General features: G+C 25.4%; 2 protein-coding genes and 1 pseudogene across 4 annotated transcripts in view; 2 read left to right on the top strand and 1 right to left on the bottom strand.

Moving 5' to 3' along the window:
- The first annotated feature begins 230 nt into the window (after positions 1–230).
- The window catches only part of LOC149062941 (uncharacterized), a 31840-nt pseudogene continuing 10072 nt past the window's right edge, over positions 231–21998 (top strand). Inside the window, exon 1 of the transcript XR_016189746.1 lies at positions 231–861. The product of XR_016189746.1 is annotated as an uncharacterized LOC149062941 (transcript). The remainder of the gene's footprint in view (positions 862–21998) is intronic.
- On the bottom strand, positions 9040–13413 carry LOC107166303 (uncharacterized). 2 transcript variants are annotated; one of them, XM_015514898.2, is made up of 11 exons: positions 13192–13413; positions 12397–12619; positions 12121–12319; positions 11885–12061; positions 11587–11822; positions 11319–11530; positions 11130–11204; positions 10893–11061; positions 10555–10821; positions 10304–10485; positions 9040–9242 (listed from the first exon to the last, which is right to left on the bottom strand). In XM_015514898.2, the coding sequence occupies exons 2-11, from the start codon at positions 12601–12603 to the stop codon at positions 9110–9112; spliced, it is 1857 nt and encodes a 618-aa protein (XP_015370384.2). In that variant the 5' UTR covers positions 12604–12619; positions 13192–13413; the 3' UTR covers positions 9040–9109. The 2 variants fall into 2 exon arrangements, with proteins under 2 accessions (XP_015370384.2, XP_089073512.1); XM_089217386.1 differs by having other exon boundaries at positions 12397–12622.
- On the top strand, positions 16953–17678 carry LOC149062942 (uncharacterized). Its single transcript, XM_089215451.1, has 3 exons — positions 16953–17141; positions 17235–17364; positions 17419–17678. The coding sequence occupies exons 1-3, from the start codon at positions 16953–16955 to the stop codon at positions 17676–17678; spliced, it is 579 nt and encodes a 192-aa protein (XP_089071577.1).

Genomic DNA, 21998 nt, shown 5'->3' on the forward strand with positions numbered 1-21998 from the left:
CTCCATTGCTCCATTATTAATCATAAATTCATAACAGACAGATTAGTCAGAATGTACAATTTGCCATGTGACGCATTCACGCATTGTAATTTGTAATACGATGACATGACATTAGGATGTATGGTGCATTTAATGATAAATATTGTGTTCTATTTTAGTCTGGACTGTACAGAACGATTTCCGATAAATTGTTTTATCAATATCGGCGGTCGGGCGTTATAGATCTGTTGTCAAAATGTTAATAAACATCTAATCGTGAGTAATTACCACAGAAAGTATACTACGTACTCAGTCTACGTGTACACGACGTGTTAACCGTGTTTTCTTCATTCGATCAATATTATTATTTCCATAAATTAATGTAGTAATATAATTAATTGAAATTCGACGCACGGTTCGCAAATTTTTTAATCGTATTTCTTGTTAAGTAATCATTTAAACTTATCACGTTCAAAATTCTCGTATTTGTGAAATCGTCGCTGCTCAGTGCTCACGTGGTGTAAAAGCAATTTTTTGGTGCGTTTTGTAAAGCTGTGTTGTTGTTAGCTGTCGCTGTGTTGACTGGCTTTGTTGTTCAAGTCGGATGAGCTATATTACCTATAGTACCTACCTATTGCGTTCGCTAGTTTTTCGCACGATCCAGGGATCGTTGTTAAAATGAATAGAGTTGGTCTTACGTTCATTTAAATCGTTGAGATTGAATACATAGAATGAAATTCGTTCATTCGTGTTTAAGTACGACGCGAGTTTTTTGATACCATTTAACGTCGAATGTGCAATTTCAAAATTCGAAATGTCAGCCAGCCAGCACACGAGTTCAGTATAGGTACTTATGCAGTTACGCAGATTCAGAAAATTCAAGTAAGAGTTTAGCGTATTTGCTCTATTTCCTTTTTTCTTAAACTTTTCCTAAATTTCCGAGGAAATTTCGTATCAGCCGGGATATCAACTATATAGATATATGGTTCATGATATGTAAAATTGACGTTATTTTATTTTTTATTTTACCTAGAAAAATGTATTATAAATTCTGTAAATGTTTAAGAAAATACTATTAAATTTACCTGTAATTTATCTCATCGATAAATGAACGTATAAACAATTACTGAACTTCAGTGGCGCCAAACCCTATGTTAAGGTCAGGCCATGGCCCGGCATATTATGAAAATTTAGGATAGGGCCACTTTATATTGATCCCTTTCCTCTCCACCGTACGGCAATATTAAGATATTGGGCCTCATGAAATATTTTTTGCCCTTCTAGATTTTTAGAACTTTGATACCACTGCCGAACTTACATATCGTGGGTCTAGAATGAAAAGGTTCTAAATCGATTTTATGAAATTTTCCAGGAATTCAATTTTAGAAATTTTGAGTTCAAATATTTAACTCCTTGATCAACATATTTTTAAAATTCAAGTTTTGAGCCATGCAGAAACTTGTATAGTTTAATTCAAAACATAATAATAATTTGCTGTATTGGTTGGTATAAAAATTAATAAAATAAAAATTATAAAATGTTTAGTATGAAAAGGTTCTACAATTAGAACCTTTTCATCCTAAAATATAATAAAATATATTGAATTAGAACTTTTTCATTATTATTTATTATTTTTATTTGTGTTGGCTGAATCCTTTTCAGAATAATGCTTTTTCATTGCTACCAACCTTCTAACACGAAATAATGTAATAATATCATGCAACATCGAAATCTGTATACCTATCGATTGTAAAATTCTGTTGAATATGGATAAATGTTAATAATACTCATAATTATTAGGTACTGCATAGTATAATATTTATTAATTTATAGATTTGTATATAATTTGTATATAATTTGTATCATTGACTTATAAGTAAATTGAAAGGGAAAATATAGGACATTTTGATCTTTCATTGTATTTAATATTTTAATTCTATTAGATATTTAGGTACCTACATAATTTGTAACTATTAGATAATTTTAAAAACTACTCCGAGTATGTGGGAAAGTTCTTACTTAATTAGTTATGAATAAAGCTAGAATTTAAATTGCTTTGGCATATTTCAATATTGTAGCTATATAAATGTTCATATAATGTTCAATACAGAGTATGCGAATAGGTACACATCATGCGTAATGGAAACACATGAATATAGTTTTACCCTAAAGATTAAACAAATAAATGACAATAAAAATGCAGTCCTTTATAAAAAATATTTAGAATGAGGGATTGCTCCAATTAATTATTTAATGCATATATCACTAGGCAGTTTAAAAATGGTTTTGATTAAGAAGAAATTCAGGCATAAAGTTGTATCAGAATGTTGAAATTTTTTAATGTAAGTTTATTGTATGAGTCAGTTATTGAAGTAAGTTATTGTTTGGTTATATTAGTTATTAACATAAATTAATTTTGTTGAAAACATTTTCAAACAATATTACTATATAAAAAAAATACAACCAAAAATAATTAACTCTTCAAAATTAAATACTTATCCATATTTAAAATTATTCACTCAGTTACTAGTAAATGTTTTCAACTAAAAACAAAATAAAATTAATTTTTGTGAATGTTAAAAATTTTGTATAAAGAATCTACCAAAGGATCAACATATATTTTTATTGCTAACATATCTAGTATATTTTAATATATGATTATGGTAGACAAATAGCCAACAAAATAAATAGGATAAAAATAATTTGAAACTTTATTTACATAATTGTACTTTACCACAGACGATAAAATAATTTCAGCAGTAGAAAAAAAAATAATAATGAACCCTCAATTTAACCCTCAATTCAATCAAACTATAAAATTACTATATGGTTATTTAGTAGGAAGTTAAATAAAAACTCAACAAAAAAATTCAAAGAAAAAAACTTGAAACTTAATAATATAAATTGCATTTTTTCTTAAATACAATGTACAGCCTTTAACTTTTTAGTAGTGTTCAATATGTATAAAATGAATATAACATAAACATAATGATATTAAAATTAAAATTAAAATGCAAACAGGAAATAACTTTTAACCCTGGAATCAACACATGTATAATAACAATTTGTAGAATTATTTTTCAAAGTTTGAATTTTGAAAATATTGTTGTGTAGCACAGTTTATCAATATCCGACATAAACTTGTATAAAGATTCAACATCTGAAATTTTTTCTAGAGTCACTTTTTTATTAAAGCCCTCACCTGCTTCGGGAGGATTAATAAACAAATTTTTTTCAAAACCAATTGAATGTGAAACTATGGACACGCTTTTTGGATTATTATACCCGAAATCAGTTTTAAATAGAATTTCAGGAAGTGAATCTTGGTTAAAATGCAAATAACAAATTTAAAAAAATGGTATTTGGGTGAAGTTATATAATTTCGATACCTTATTAAAGTCTTTAAACTTATTAAGAGACATTTGTAAGACAATAAAGGGTTTTTAGAATTGACTTTCAGTAAAGATCTCACAAATGACAACGGTGACCAAATATCTTTTTTTTTTATATGTTTCTCTATCTGCGAATGAGCATTATCCACTTCTTGGATGCACGAGTGGCCTGGAACTGAATACTTCATTATAACAGATTTGATTCTGGGATTTTTCAACATAAACCCAATAATAGCCGTTGACATTATTTTATTTCTGTTTTGTGGCACACAGCTATCAGACCACGTAACAATGTTTAGTATATCCAAATTATTATCAACAATATGTTGTAATATATTAATAAACGCACTTGCAATGTCGTTACCTGATCTACCAACAATTGTTTCATTCCAAATGGCACAATATATAGTATTAGAAGTTGACAAATGAGCTGTTAGGTTATATACATTTAATTTTCTTTTATAAAATGCTGGGTCGACATTCGTTTTTGGTAGTGTGATTACATTTTCTAAGTCAAAACAAACAACAACATTTTCTTGATCACATTTTTTTTGTCTTCATCTCTTTCCATTCTCATAGTATCTTTTTTAAGTATATGTTCTTCATACTGATATTGTTTATTAGTTGATACTTTAAATTCCTCGCATGTAGCACATAAATCATTTTTAGGACGGAAAAATCCATGTTAAAATTACAATTAAATAATGATCTATACAGGTGAGCTTTAACCGGTGTTCTAGGATTCTCATCCATAAGGCATTTATTTGTATATAGATTGTACATTTTTGATATGTTCAACTCAGAAACTAAGTATTGCTTTTTTGTGTCATGTCGGCAGTAATGTGATTCAACTGTAGGTAAACTAGATATATGGTCGATTGCATATTGTTTGTCATCTGCTTTAATATGAATAGTTGTATTCTTGCCTCGCTTTTCATCAGGTGGAGTTAATGATAGTGGATTCATAGATGAATGGCAATTGTAAATAACCTTTTGGCTAATACATAATGTGTTTAAGAAAAATTTTTTGCAGACTCTAATCAATAATGTCTCAGATTTGTAGAAATTATACCGGTAAAATTTTTTTCTTTTACTTTTTTTTACTTTTTGAAGTAATTACCGATGTATAGTTAAGTATAAACCCAAGTTTATCTTTTCTGCTGAGACTATAGTATAAATCGTGAATACTTATTATTTCATCTTTATGAAAATTAAGTAAACAACTATGAGCACAACTATTACAAAACTTTAGAAAGTTTACATTTTTGGCTGGAATTATTTTTCCTGTTTTAGATACATGTTCTAGTCCTTTGTTAGTTAAATCTTTATTGATTGATTGTTTCCAATTTTTGGGATTTCTTTGTTTTTTTCTGGTCAACTTTTTACCCATTTTAATTGGTGACTTTTCTGATGGTGATTCTTCAGAAGATTCAACTAGTCTGAGAACAAATTGTTTTAATTTAGTTATTAAATTACATTTAAGTGTATTTACTATTTTATATCATAATTATTAAGACATAAACTTTTAAATGTAATTTTAGTATTCTTATCGCATGGACTGTGTGTGACATGTTTGCATTTTTGCAAAAATTTGTAGTCTATCTATCATAAGGTTAATATAAAGGTCTTAGTATAATAGTAAAACATATTATAATATTATAACAAAATATTCAATAATCAATTATTCAGTGAAAAATTAGTATAGTATATTTAATAAATTTAATGTATAAATATAAAAAATTAAGGTATTTTTACTCCGTTATGTTAGCTCAAGTTGCAATTATTGATTAAAATAATTATAATAGTGTCACATTACCTTAAAATGTATGTTGAATCTTCATCAATCATATCATAAGAAATTTGAGTATGTACTTTCTGAGGAGATTTACTTTTAAAGCCATTCCAATCATTTAATTCATTTAAACTTTCAATGCCATTTTCTGAATCTTTAATGTTTTGAAGTAAACTAGGTTTACAAAAACAAAACAGTTTTTAAGTATAGATACTTTAATTATATAAAAAAAATTGATTTTTGTAATAGAAATATTGAAATTTATACTGCTGTTGAAATGATAACAAAATATACAAATTTTTACTACAGATGATACAAATTTAAGCCATGTTTGATTAAAATAATTATAATAATGTAACGTTACCTTAAAATGTTTGTTGAATCTTCATCAATCATATCATAAGACATTTGAGTATGTACTTTCTGAAGAGATAGACTTTTATAGCCCATCAAATCTTGTTATTCATTTATACTTTCAATATAATTTTGAGAATCTTTAGTGCTGTGAAGTAAACTAGGTTTACAAAAACAAAACAATTTTTAAGTATAGATACTTTAATTATATAAAAAAAATTGATTTTTGTAATAGAAATATTGAACTTTATACTGCTGTTGAAACAATGACAGAAAATAACAATTTTTGTTATAGACGATAAAAATTAAAACCATTTTGATTAAAATATTTATAATAAGTTAACATTACCATGAAGTGTTTGCTGTTTGTTGATTAATTAAATTATCATTAACACATTGTGTATGTATTTGCTGAGAAGATTCACTTTTAAAGCCCATGCAATCTTGTAATTCATCTATAATTTCAATATTATTTTGTGAACTTTTATTGTCTTGAAATAAACTATGAATACAAAAAAAAAAAAAAAAAAATGATTTAAATAATATGTATCAAACAATAAAAAAAAAGTTTAAAAATGAAAATTGTAAATATTTAGTGGTATTACAAGTGAAAATATAATATGTTTTATATAATATGTTATATATTAACTTGATCAACATTAAGTATTAATTTTAGTCTTATAGTTAGTATACCTAATGTATTTATAATTTTAAAAATTAAATTGAATATAAATAATTGATATAAGAAGAAAACTAAAATAATATGTACCTAGTTTAAAATAAAAGCCTCTCCAACAAACAAATATTCTAATATCCTGGGTCACAAAATTCCTAATTATGTATTATGTACATATATATTTTAGTTAGGTATAAGGTAATCAATTTAATATATTTTTCAAAACAATAACTTGCAAAGGCCTCATATTATTTACAATTTGAATAGTTATAATACATAAATTGAAAAGTAGGTACGTACCTTTTACACACTAATGGTTTTGGTTCACATAGTTCTAACCAATTATCAACGTATTTCTTTGGATTATTTTTTTCATGATTTTCTCTGATACTATCTTCCTTTAAAGATCTTAATTATTAAAAAATAAAAAATAATTTATAGGCATGTAATAACTTATTAATTATTATTGATTTCAAAACAAACTTACTGATCAACAGACACCAATTTAAATGGAACATAATCTTTATCTTTGTCCAAATCATATTGTTCTGAAGAAGAACTTTTAGAAGAAACTGATTTAGTTGAAAATATTTTTTTCATTTTAGTTAACTCTAATAACTTATTAGACCGACGTCTTCTTAATACGCTTTCCATTTTTTACAAAACAGTTATTATTATTAAAAGTTAAAACAGACTATAATTTTATCAATTATTGTGTACCATAATATCATCATACAATAATAATAATTAATACAATTATTATTGTACTATTGGTAGTGATTAATTTAATTAGAACCTTTTCATACTAATGTATTGTTAATAATTTGGGTCCATTAACCGATCGTTTACAATTTGATGAAAATGTGTTTATAATTTAATTTTTGGCGATTTAGAACCTTTTACTTTAAAAAAAATCATCAATAATGATTGTATAATCATGAATGTTAGCTTAAAAGATGCGCCTTTGAATTCTAAAATCAATTCTGTTAAAAAATGACTTTTGAAAAAATTCGATTTAGAACCATTTCATTCTAGACTCACAATATCTAGCTATACATTAGTTGACATCTGACATGCGCTTATCTGAAAGCGATTATAAACATTTCGAAACAATCTACACAAAGATGTCATTAGCATATTCATTAATGCTTTTGAATTTTACAAGGTTATCGTCTTATCAACCAAAAGATAGTTATGAGTTATCTAATATATTTTGTAAGTTATAAATAATGCATGTCAAATTATTCAAGTAATTGTCTATTTGTTATTGTATGATTTTCTTCTGTGCATTCATACAATTCGGGATTGTATAGTTACTTTACTAGAATAAGTTACTTTTGAACACTTTTAACTAATATAAAAATTATTTATTTTTAATATGGTATACTGGTATAGGTATACACACTTTTGAAGAATTTTGGATTTTTATATTTTGACTATAGGACATGTTGTAATGTTAAATGTTATCAAACTCATACAATTATAATTTAGTTTTGAGCAATAATTACAGCCTACAGTTTATTTTTGCTTGTAATATATTTATATTTTTTTATTTTTATTGCAAAAAGTATTCATTATCAATTATTACCAATTTATTATCACCGTACAAAGTGTCTGTTTATCCACATAATGGCGTACATAGGGATAGTCTTCTAGGGTTCTAATCTAACCTTAAATTTTTCTTTATACAAAAAAATCTTATTTATCACTAGGCATGATCAATACACAAAGAAGATTAATTTATTATTATTAATAAATTATAAGATGGCAATAACATCAAGAATCATAGTTTTGGATTTTTTCTTTTTGGCTGAATAAGAACATCACTAAGCGTCTGCAATAATTTTCACATCATGTAGCACCAATTGACCAATTATAACCACTTTTATTATGGTACAAGGATGAAGGAACTTAAAAAATTTGTAGGTTATTGGCCTAGTTATTGGTTAAATACTCTAAATATAGACTAGATTAGAGAGTGTAATTCAATACTTTATCTAACTAACCTAAAAGAATAAATAAAAACCTGTAAAAAATATTGAAGATCTTTCATTTAAATTATTTAATATTGTACATGCCCAAATACAAATATACACACATTTGTCTAGAATTTATAATCATATTTTATTATTCATATTTAATTGAGATAGTTAATCTTACATATAATACATAGATTATTCAATAATAATATAATCAGTAAATAGATAGGTTTAAGTATAATCTAATATGTGACTTGTGAAAATTTAGGTATAGTCAAACATATTTACTAAAAGAAAATTAATAAAAATATAGTACAACAATGAAAATTGAACTTAAAACATTAACATGAAATTCAGTATGTAATGATCATCCAGTTGAAAGATTATTTAGGTAATAATTAAGATCATCTATTTAGACACAGGAAAGTAGATCAATATTTAAATAAGTAGTTAATGTATTCAAGTATTAGACTACAGAATATACAATTAAATATGACTATAAAAATTCTTTCAAATCCTATATATATATATTATTACTAATTAGTAATTAGTTATTACTATAACATGGTACTCTAGTAAGAATGAGGTTGTAAAGGTCATTCTATTATCAAAAAAAGTTTGTTTCCTACTGCTAAATTATCTGATGTAAGAATATTATGATTTTAGTGAACCAAAAAAATCAATAAACAAGTAAAAGTTTCAAAATAAAAATAAAACCTTTGCGTGATTCAAAAAAAAAAAAATTAAAGAGGTACCCTAGGATTCAATATTTGAAGTTAGGAAATATGAAATCTGGCTAATACAAAAAGGAATTGAATTTCAAACATAAAATTAGGTATTCCATAAATGCATAAATTAATGCATAAATGAATTATGAAATATTGAATTATTTAATTATAATACTTATATCAAAATATTTCAAAGTTTACAAGAGTATTTAAAATGTATTATTTATAAATAAATTAATAATTCTTGCAGTATTTTTATCAAAACCAGTTATATACAACATACCATCACGACTAAGATTTACACGTTCTGAATGTTTTCCATTTAGACAACAAATAATAATCCTAGAAAAAAACATTTTTGATTAAAAATTATTTATTAATAATTAATTAATAATTATCAATAAAAATAATTTAGTAGGTATGATCATCTTTCTAGGTTAAAAAAATTATTATTTAAAATTAATAATAAAACAAAAATTATTTGATGTGGCAAAATAAATGTGATTTAGCATTGGTCAAGAACAGGGATTCTCAAATTTTTATGAACACTGTACACCTTTTTACCAATAAATTTTTGTGGGTACCCCATTTTTATTTACTAAACTAAAATATTTATACAATACATTTTGTTGACAAGACTCATACTCCTTAAATATTTTGAGTACCTCCAAGGGGTACACTTACCACAGTTTGAGGATCCCTTGGTTTAGACGATGCTACCTATAATGTCTATTATCTTGATTTTTAAGAAAATCTTTTCCTTATGTACGAGCTAATGTATTAAGTTATTAAACAGTTATGACAGTTTGTACTTGTATGCCATTATTATGACAACAATGCACTTTTGCATGATTTGATAATAAATGGAATAATACACTTATGTAAAGCAAAACAATAAATCATAATTTTGTAAGATTTTAAAATACACTTTTAATTAAAAAATTAGTGTTTAATTACCTTTTAAAGTTTATGAAATATTTTTTTTTCTGTCAGTAACTTGTTCTGAATGCGATATTATCTTAGATACATTGCGTGAAAAACAAAAATTGGGTTGTGTTTAAAAATATTCTGCATCAAACTAAATACTCTTATCTCAAAATATAGGCTTTGCCATGTATCAAAAATGTTTTATCTAGTACTTTAGACTTGTATGATTTGAAAAGATATCTAAATCCCATATTCATAATAAATATTTAAAATTATACAATTCTGACCTACCTATTGATTCAATGATCATTATTCATTATTAAAGTGTGCAACATATAATTGCTATATATTTAAGCAATGTGTTAAATCTCCCAACCCTTGGCACTGGCAGTTAACCATTATGCTCAAATAAATCTAAGTCAATAAGTAGTTATAAAAATAATAATACTATACTAGCTTATATTATATAGACATACTTAATTTTTGAATTTGAAGATGCTTCATAGTTTGCCTTGGTTTCTCTTATACCTCTTAAATCCATTTTAGAAGTTCCCAGAAACAGAAAAACATCAAAAATTTTGTCTCGTTTTCTAGCCCAATTGACAGTACTTAATGGTCTAATTGCTCGATCTATTGGATATTTATTATTTTTGGAGGACTGAAAATACATTTATATTGATTTTATTCTTCAATGTTGAATCATTTTTATAATAAATAAACAATTCACCTTTTGAAACAAACATTTTTTAAAGTATTGTACTGTCAATTTTTGTTGATAGTTAACTTCAATACATTTAAATCGATGTACTGGATGAAATAATGCGCATATTGTTGGTTTGTTTGATCTCTCCTGGTAAACTAGTGACTGTATTATCAACACAATAGCATCAAGGACTTTGACAAATTTTACATGCATATATTGACAATTCACTGACTCCATACATATTCGATTATCGTAAGCTATTAATAACTGACGACCTGTTGGTTTTAAGTTCTAAAAAAATGAAAGAGTGATTTTATAATTGTATATTGTTTTAATGACTGAGGTTAATATGATATAAATACTTTTAAAGTTCTTTCCACCAAATCAGTTGATAAAAACTTTTGTAGTTCACATACAGGAGTTGGAATTGGCTTCATGAAATATAGGTGACTATTAGGGAAATTTTTAGGAGATTTTTTAAGCTTATTTTCACAATCTTCTTTCATTCCGAGCTCTAGATTATCAGAACATCTGAAACAAATATTTATATATTTTTCATACTTTAATACCTTAATCTAGATGGGTTTTCTAAAACCTACTTTTGTTCAATCTCATTTGTTGCAAACCACATTAAATGATTGTTTCCTTTTTTTTTTTTTATACTGCTAATAACACTAAAATAAAACATTCATGTGTTTTAAAGTTATTAATTGATATTTGATTTTGTTGATCCTATTGATTTATATATACAAGTCAATACAGTTCAAATAACATTGAATTTTACTTACGTGTCATATCTTTCATATCTTAAAAATTCTAAATATGAGTCTATTGGATGTATTCCAGATTCATTTACTGCTACGTGATCTTTGAAGCGCGATATGAATTCCATAAGGCCCTGTTTACCTAATAAATTTTTGAATAAGCCATGTTTCTGTAAGAGGTAAGTATTATCTAATATTGTTCTCAGTGGTAAATGTCGAACAAACGAAATTAAAACCTAAAAGAAATTTCAGTTAGAACATTTTTTTAACATTGAACCTAGGTATAGCTAACTTTTGTACTCTGTAACATTTTTGGAACTATCAAATTGAAGTGTTTTCCTAAAGTACTCCATTTTGAATCACATATCAATTTACTATCTTCTATAGCTTCTATACGATGCACTAATTTAATATAGTTGTAAATACACTGTTGTTCCTTTGATAATTCCTCTTTCTGCATTTTAGGTTCAAATATTTGTTGCATTATATTAATGCCAAATCGTATGTATACAATGTATATTTGATGTCCTATAATACATTAAAATGCATGAATAATTTATAACTGCTGAACACTGTATTTAATAAATTACTTAGGTCCTTTGAATCAAGATGAATTGTATTCATAATATGTTTGTGACTAATACCACGAAACTTCTTTTGTTTTATTATACATTTAATCGTCTCAAGAGGATTTCTATTAAGATACCATTTTTGAAATGTCTTTCGAGCGCCATTACCGTAACCTAAAGATGTTTTAGGTATATATCCTAGAACAAATCCACAACATTAAAATTATATATTTATTTATTATACCAAGAAAAATTACCATGTTTGTATAGAATCTTAGCTGCACTATTACAAAATTTATAGAACATCAATAATTTTAATCCATCCGTACAAATGATTTTAAGAACTTTATAGACGTCAGATACCATTTTATGACATCGTTTTTCATGAAATTTTGAACATACAGCCAATAAATACATTAAATATTCATAATTTTCAATGTTCTTTTCTTGCTCGATCTAAAATTAAACAACAATATTTAAAACCAACAGTAATTGGAAACCATTATTATTCAATAACCATTAAAACAACAAACCTTTAAGATTATTGGAACAATAGAGTTAATTTCTTTAATTTTATTTTGTGCAATTATCTTCGAAATCAATTTTATACCATTTAATTCATAGAAATCTTTTTCTTGTTTCCAAAATTTTGATTGATGAATTGGATTTACATAAATTGAATTTTTGTGTCCCAAGTATATAAATCGACGCAATTTAATTTCAACTAATGAATAACTCATATTGGTAAATAAGATACTGCTAAACATACAATGTATCATATATTAATACATAATCAAATATTAATGTTTCTTGTGTTATTTTATCATTACATTCTTAGAACTAAATCAAATACTGTAAATATAAAATATTATATGTCCATACATAATTGTGTTTGTTTAAATATAGATACTTAAAATCTCATTTTTTAAATCTAATTCATTTTGAGCGAATTTAATACAAATATGTAACATAATAATATTAAATGGTAAACATAATTTTATTATTTTATATTATATATATTTTTATAAGCAGACTAGAATAACTAAAAAATATTCTAAATTTTTAACTAAAATTTGTCCAATTTTTTAGTAAGTAACATAATTGTTATATTATCCTAAGACAATTTTCTAATCTACAAGACAAAATTATATAAGTAGGTATTTTGATTAAATATATTAAAATGTACATTTTTCCTTTCAGCTCTTTAACTTAAACAGCAAAAGGCAAGTGATGCTTAATCTACTAGGTACGAGTTTTTTGATCCGACTATTGTTGGCAGTAAACATTTAGGTTGTAAATTAATATAATACTTAATATTGTTTACTTACATTTATTACAGGTACAGACTTTGAACTATCTGTGTTTGTATGAGTGAAATCTTACAAACTGTGACGCGGCTAATGTTGTTACTGACTATAGTCAGAACAATAAAAATAAATGTTTGGTTAATAAACAGATAGTTTTATATTTTATTATAAATATTATAAATAAAATAGGCACCTATAATAATATTATATAAATATGATATTGATATATCATGTGGTTTAATCTACTATACGAATATGATTACATTACAGCACGGATTAATATTAGTGGTTATAGTCTTATGGAATGTGAATTGTGAATGGGGCACGCCACTCGGCCATTGGCAACTCATTGGTGTGAGGAGCGGAGTATAGTGGTTCGCAAAATGTATGTAATTTGACAAATCGTTTGTGCAGTGCATGCAATGGAAACATAACCTCTAGTTGCGGTATAACTACCAGCGCGCACGGTGGTTAAGCTGTAGATTGGATAAAATTGTAGTATGTATATAATTTTTAAGGACGTATGATAAACTGTATAATAAAATATACTCGTTCTGACTTTTGTGTATGTCCGTGATTATTTTCAAATATCTCTCAATTTTTTATTTGTTTTGTATTTATTTATTTTTTTAAATTCAAAACCAGGAATTGATGATATACTATGTCAAATTGATATATGCATGTACTGGTAAGGCCCAATGTTATTACTAACTAACAACAATTCATTATTATTTTTTATAAAAAATGAAAGTTAAAAAAGTAAAAAGTATGGCTAATTATACAAGTATGATCGCATTTAGACGCATTTCTATTTTGGGCTGCGCATGTACCTAGTATTATTGTATGATTTAGCATCTCAAGGAATCTTAACTAGCAATGTTTTTAGATTTACTTAGTCATGGAAATTAATAAATAGTATACTATTAGTATTGTTAACCAATAAACTGAAACTGAAGTGATATAATGCACTGTCAGTGGCAGCAATGACACCTATGTATCACTAAGTTGCCAATCACACTTATACATTTTGCCACGGTAGAAAGCTGCCAGCTGGTACCTAACCACTCTACCATACTGTTACGTCCCGACTGAACTTCGATTCATACATCAACGTAGAGATGAAATACTGATGTATACAATGTAATAGTGTCTTTATTTTTACAATTTATTAAAACTTGATACAAAAATACAGTAACCTGGTGAGCGGTGTTACGACCTTACTCTGAAATATTGTTTTAAATGACAATGAGTGGTTTTACGACCTGCCTCTAAGCGTCTTAAATGTCCCTAACCGTTTGATGAACTCTTGTCGTGGTCTCCCTTATATATGCTCGTGTCCATAGGTCGTATGTGGAGGTGAAATCTGGCACAAGGCAGAATTTGAGTCTCCTGGTGTAATTGGTTATTCTGGTCGATTCACATCTTTTCTTAATAACAGAGACTTTTTCCGAGAAGAGACGTATGACAATACTTTTATAGTTTAATTATCTAGTCTGTTGCTCACTACACATTTTGCAATGACCTCGGCATACTATTTTATATTAATTGCCTACTTAGTTATATCACCACTCATAGTAGAAACGTACACTATGTTTTGTATATTAATAGGGTACGTAACAATACGTACAGAAGGGAATTGAAGTTTATCCTGAGGAATAAATCTTAGAAATGATTAATAATAGAATGTCAGCACACTATTAGTTTTTTCTCTTACCCGTGTACAATATGGAAAATTTTCATTTAGTAGAACCAATCCTGTGTTAATTTTAATATTGGAACTAATTCACCTGTATCAAACTTTAAGTTTAAAAAACTAACTGTATACCTCTACCTTGTCTATTTCATATTTTAATTTTATGAGTGTATAAATTTTTACATTTAAAAATGATTAAAAATTTTATAAAAATTAAATTATTGTACATAAGTTAATGTAGGGACACGGGTAATGTTCTTAGCTTGAACTATGTTATAAGATAAATTAATAATTCTAATATTAAATGTAATAATACAGGGCTGGTTCTAAGTAAGCATACATTTGATATGTTGCAAGTGAGTCATAAAAAAAATAAATGTTGTGCTGACATCCTCATAAATTATTTATTAATTAATTTATAATAATTTTTAAATTCAAGCAAACATTTTTTTATTGATATTTATTGAAAAACAAAATAAATTATTTAAAATGTCTATAAGTAGCTCATATATAATTGATTCATTCAGAATCTAAAACTATTCTTTCAAATGTTATCTTGGTACATAATGAAAACTAAAAAATGTTCTTTTTAATCAACCAAAAACATATAAGAATATTAGTTGGTAAATTTCTCTGAACGAAAAAATTATCTATGCACAAAGCCAAAGTATTTGATTATCTCTTTACATTAACAATACATGAATAAAAACCAAAACCAGAAAAATTGTTTCAGATTATTGATTTTTAGTTATCAATATTGAAATCACCCCATAAAATTTGTTTTAAAATTGGAATTCTGTATAAAATAGTTATTTAAACAAGATAAAATAAAAAAAAAAAAACATCAAAATTATCACTAGGGGATCTATAACAGCCAGTTTTAAAATACCACTAATATCAAAATGTATTTAAATGGAATTAACATGAGACATGAGTTAGTACAAACATTTTTAACTTGATATCTAAAAATCTAAAAACTTATTATTTACACCACGAGAATTAAAGGATTAATAACCATCAATAACAAAATGTACTTAATCTAAAAGCTAAGTTTCATATAAAATAATAATATCAAAATTAACCATCGAAGTACTTAATGATACCGTCAATTCGTCAAAATGTTATTTAAATACCTACTACTTATATTTGTAACAAATATGGGAAATTTTTTACTATCAACATTTAATTTATTCAATATTTATTTTTTAATATCATTGTTCATTTGTTTATGTAAAAAATATACAATGAACCAGGATCGGACTGGGCCCCCAGCTAGTTTGGGCCTCCTAACTTGATTTTCATATTTTAAATTTAAATAAGATTACCATTTTTTTAGTAACTGTATTTAAACATGTCTTAATATTTTGAAGGGCTCCTTATTGATTTTAGATATATAAAATAAAATGAATACCTATTATCAACGTTTATCTAACAACTGAATCGTCGTAATAATAACTTTATAAATTATAATAATTGCTCATGGGTCCTTCTGCCTTCGACCGCACGGCGTACACACACACACACACCAATTAATACAGATATAATAGCTGATGTATATATACAAGAAATGATAAACTTAGGAGATTAAATTTAATTGGTGCTACACGTTGGTGGAGCAAAGACAAAGCGTTAAGCTCTATTATAAAATTTAATGAAACTGACATAAAGAATTCAAGATTTTTATTATTATTAAATTTTTTGCTAGAAATAATTTCAAATCACTCTACATTTGATTCAAAAACAAAATTTACTGCTCGCATTCTATTACAAAATTGGTCTAAGTTTGATGTGATTATGACTGCAGCAATTTATCTGGACATATTTAGTATTAGCTCACCTATTTCTAAATTTCTTCAATCTCCGTCATTAAACTATCTAACTGCTTTTAATATGATTAACAATTTGCTTAAAGAAATTAGATCTAGAAGAGATAATGCTGATAGTATATTCATTAATCTTTATTCTAAAGTTAAACATTTTATTACAGAAATAAATAAACAGCTAGAATTAAATAGTAGTAATTTCACTATAAAAAATGATTTTAATGAGGGAAAATCTGTATAGGTAGAGTATCAAAAAAAAAAAAAAAATGTCTGGTGAAGAAGCAACAGATGAACGGCCAAATATGTCACTAATTGATAGGTTTAAAATTGAAACATTTAATTATATACATGATATTTCTGCAAACAGCTTGGATAAACGGTTTATAAGTAATACAAAATTACTAAGTGATTGTGTTTGCCTGGATCCTAAAAATTGTAATTCTATAAAAAATGAAGTACCTGCAAATGCGTTACTAGAACTTTCAATTCTAACAACTATTGATAGAAACACACTTGCTTGTTATGAATTATAACAATTTGCTTTACAGTTTAATTCTATTACTAAAACTTTTGAAGCTACTTTTACACATTTAACTGAAGACTCCCAATTTCCTATTTATGAACATGAATTAGATTTAGATGAAGACCAAGCATCTGTAATTGATCCATCCAATAATTGTAAAACATGCAATAACTGTTTACGATGTGCTTTCAATGTGTTATATAATTTAGTTCAACAGTCTGGTTGTTTTAAAAATGTATATTATGCATATAAATTTGTATTAACTTTGCCATGTACCCAAGTTACTTGTGAAAGAACCTTTTCCAAATTAAAAAATGCTAAAACAAAACTAAGATCGACTATTTCCCAAGATACAATGGAAGCATTATTATTAATGAATATAGAAAGAAATGTTGAAATTGATAAAGAAAGTGTTATTAATTGTATTGCAAAGAGTTCTAATGAACTTTCAAAACTTTTGTTAAATTGAATTGTAATTTATTTAAGTTTTTTAACTATTTACATTTAAATGTTTGTTATCATATTATGTATTGTTTCAAATTTGTTAAAGTCAAACAAATTGCTATAAATAAAAGAATGTGTGTAAAATATTACACTTTTATCTAAAATGTTTGTCATTATAATGTGTTTTTTTTATTCCATATAATTGTTATCTTATTTAAATACAAAAATGGAGAAGTAGAGAACAACCTAACAATTTATTGTCCAACCTTAGTAAGGCTGTAAGGGCCCTTTCATCAGATCGCAGACTGGGCCTTTTGTTGCCAGTCCGACCCTGCAATGAACTAAAACTATTTAAAAAATTTAATAGCTATAATATATACTTATTTAATTAGTTATAAAGATAAGATATTAGATTTGGAACAATTTTTTTAACCTTTGAATTATCACATTTTTTACTTAACAGTCATCTCGACTACCAAAATATTTCCAGTCAGTCAGTTAGATATTGAATAGAATATAGACAGCAAGAACTTTTGTTTTTTTATTTTTACCAAAATGTATTTTGCGTGCACCACATAATAATTTGTTCCATTCATTTTTTATAGTTTTTACATGATGATTTATTAAGGCTCTCACAAGCATAACAAAACCTTTAATATGTCCAAAACAGACAATTTGATCTTCATAAATGCTACTATTATCATTGCACTTTAAACTGTTGTGAATTTTCTCATTTTAAATATAGCCAAATGTGACTGATGACTTAAATGTTATAAAAGAATATAATATAATATATATTGTTTCAGACAATTTTTTAATAGCTACATTTCTCTATTATTTTCAGTTAAGATTTATAATTTTATGGTAATAATATACTTGTTTATAAGTAAATTGTCTAACCCCTTGTATTTTTATTGCAAGTCGTAAATAGTCGTGTATGATATTTCATTATAAACTTATATGGTTACAACTTTATAATTAGAACAAAAATAAATTTCACATATTTTTTTGAATAAAAGAATTTTTAAATTTAAATTTAAGGAGTATTTTTTTTACAAACACGTTCATTGAATTGAAAATTTACATTATACATAATTTTTATAATTCAAGCCTTGTGTTTCTTGGTATAAGTACTTTAAATTCATCAATCAAATTCTCTATGTCAATTTTAGTAGAAATTTGTTTTTCTATGAATATTAACAATAATGCATCCAAGCGTTTTTGGGTCGTCACTGCAACTTGATTGCAAACATACGGTAAAGATATTTTTATTAGTGTTTACTGGTCAGTCATGCTGGCAAATATTAGCACATGTAGAATAAATTAAATTTATTTTAATGTCAACTATTCAACTATTATAATAAACATAAGACTTTACAGTATTAAGACATAGTAAATTTTAAAATGTAACCATAGTCATTTGTTGGAAAATATAAATAGTAAATATCTACACTAAAAATTAAACCAAATATTTCCTTATTCCTTAGAGATTGATAACCGTTCACAATGAATTTAAAAACAAGTCCAGTCTGTTATACTGATATCCCATTACATTTTATAACCATTACCAGTAAAAAATTAACCAGTAAAAATTATGAACTGAAACATTGTTCATGTGCCCTCAATGGTCTACCCGCAGAGTATATGCAAGCCCATACACTGCATACCCCGCTCGCACGTCCATGAAGACTACCGAGGATTTTTAATAGTTTATATCATTATTTTTCATGAAGGATACAATACAATTTTTAATGTAATTTCTACAAACAAATTTTGAATATAAATTAACATTAAAAAAATTCGAAACAATATTATAGCTACTGATAATACATAATACTTTATACTAATGTATTTTAGTGATTATCAATTTATTTTTATGTTTATGTATAGGTATTTAAAAAGAAAAATAAGCTAAATTAATAATTGAACCAGAAATAATTGTAGTAATTGAAAATTACTATGATCTCCGGAGGTCACCACGAATGCCGCCAAATTTAAATATAGTCTATTGGTCTGTATACCATTCTTCTTCATTATCAAATACACCCAACTCTACCATTCGTCATACAGCACAATGCAGCAAAACTAATATCCATTTTAAAATATTAATCACTTTAACTGTTATTTCAGTATTTACATGTTTTGAGCCATTGTAAATGTTTAAGAATGAAAGTCATCCAAATTTTTTTTTAACTTAGTTAAGTATTTAGTTATATGGAAATTAACAGTTAACGTATTAACTCAAGTCTAGTTTTTTTTCTTATTAAAAATATATAACAAGTAATAGAATGAAAAATTTATAAACATTTTGAATAGAGATAAGCACAACCTATTTAGTTTTTATTTAAAACCTTAAAGCAGTAATTTAATTCCATTTTAATTTAATTCTATTCATTATGACAAAAATATTTTATAATTATGTGTTCTTGAGAATTCTACAAATGCACCTAAATCATATCAGTGTTTATTTTTTTAAACATACATTATTATTATCATTATTAATCATTATTATTAAAGAATCTCAGTATGCCATAGCCATAGTATGGTATCGTATGGTATGGTATGGTATGGTTCTTTATAACTCATAAAATGTTTGTTTTGTAAACATTGAGAAATTTTCTTTTTTTGTTGTAATTCAAAAATGAACAACCTAGGTACTTGAAATTTCACAAAATATTCTCTGTTATACATGACAAGATATTCAATATTCTGACTTGTTTTGACCAATTTATATTAGTTTTGACTTTCTGTAAATGTCAATATAAGTTTTTTGTGTAGTCAAAAAGATTGAAAATGCAACATAGGTACAGTTCTTTATATGTTGTTATTTAAGAAGTGGAATGACATTTAAGATATTATTTTTTTTTTTAAATAAGCTTTTAAATTTCAAAATTTGACAAAATTCTTCAAAATATATAAAATATTAAATTTGTATTGTTAAAAATAAGAATTTTTAAATACAGTTTCTCATAATTTGTTTATACTGTAGGTAACCAAAATATCTAAAATCTAAATGTTTTAAGTTTTTAAGATAATATTTTGTTAGAAATGTATAAAATGCTTAACTTCTATAGTCCAGGATTGAAAATTTAAAACAAGATAGCAAAGAAGTAGTTATTTCGTGACTAAACAATTAAAAATATATTTTTAAACACAGTGTTTTAATAGTTATTTTAAGTTCTAATTGGAATAAAATAAGATATTTAAACAAAGAAAATTGATTTTAGTTATTTTGTTGTAATTTAAAAATATTATTCGTCAACATTTTGTAATTACATTGAAAAATGTAGGCAATTGATTAACTACCTAAAATAATCGTCTAGCCGTTTAGAGTTAATGATTTTCGTATTATATCAATTGTTAGTTGACATGTGTCTGTCTATGTCTACTACAATAGATGTGAAATATTTAATGCCGTCAAAAATTGAATTCTAATTGACCAAAAATATATCAAGTATTAAACTAAATTTTACTTAAAAATGCCATTAAAAAAAAACATGTGGTTTATTGTATAATCTTTTTTTTTTATTTGGTTAGACAGTTTTAAAATTAAGTATAAAATTTCTCATAAGATATTAGAATAATAGTTTAAAAAACCTATAAAGATATATCAGCACGTTTAAAAAAAATAAATTTTCAAAGTTTAAAATTTAACAGATTCATTATACCTAAAAAAATAGGAAATTATTTTATAGTTACGAAATTAAAATTATTTACTTTTCATAGCTAAGGATTGGAAATGTAAAACAAGGTTTCTCATAGGTTAGTAGGGTTCTCAATACTGTCTACAGACATCAAAAAAAATATGAACACAGTTTTTTTTATTTACTATTTTAAGTTGAAATTTGGACACAATTTATATGTTTAAACAAAGAATAACAATTTTAGTTATTTTGTTGTAGTTTAAAATTATTATATATGGTTAGGATGAATCGCGGAAAAAATGGCCACGGAAAAAAACACAAAAAAAACCCATGGAAAAAAAGCCCAACAAAATATATTATACATAATATATTTACATTTGTTTATAGATACATATTTTAAATAATATACATAGTATTTAATTAATTTTTTTTAAACTTGAATTTCAGTTAAATTTTGTATTGTTTTAACTTGGGTTTTTGTAGTTAATTATCATTATTGTACAGTTAAGTTAATTTACAAGTAAATCATGTGATTTGGGTAGTTAAAGGTAACACCAGTGTGTAGCTGAATTAACTTTATAGTTCAACCTAAATAAGTTATATTTAAAATGGCCATAATGTGAATATCATTTTGTATTAAATATTGATTTTATAATTGTAATAATTGTATTAATAAATGAGTTAAATTAATCCAAGTAAAT

This window comes from Diuraphis noxia, unplaced genomic scaffold, assembly GCF_037042655.1.
Source record: "Diuraphis noxia isolate RWA-SAM2 unplaced genomic scaffold, SU_Dnox_SAM2 contig0001, whole genome shotgun sequence".
Taxonomy (NCBI): Eukaryota; Metazoa; Arthropoda; class Insecta; order Hemiptera; family Aphididae; genus Diuraphis; species Diuraphis noxia.

Coding starts and splice junctions, on each gene's coding strand:
- LOC107166303 (XM_015514898.2), bottom strand. CDS start 12,603: ATGAGTTATTCATTAGTTGAAATTAAATTGCGTCGATTTATATACTTG. Junction 11,531..11,586: donor AAATGTTACAGAGTACAAAA/GTTAGCTATACC, acceptor AATTTCTTTTAG/GTTTTAATTTCGTTTGTTCG. Junction 11,205..11,318: donor AGATATGAAAGATATGACAC/GTAAGTAAAATT, acceptor GTTTTATTTTAG/TGTTATTAGCAGTATAAAAA.
- LOC149062942 (XM_089215451.1), top strand. CDS start 16,953: ATGTCTGGTGAAGAAGCAACAGATGAACGGCCAAATATGTCACTAATT. Junction 17,142..17,234: donor GTAATTCTATAAAAAATGAA/GTACCTGCAAAT, acceptor TTTGCTTTACAG/TTTAATTCTATTACTAAAAC. Junction 17,365..17,418: donor AATTGATCCATCCAATAATT/GTAAAACATGCA, acceptor TATATAATTTAG/TTCAACAGTCTGGTTGTTTT.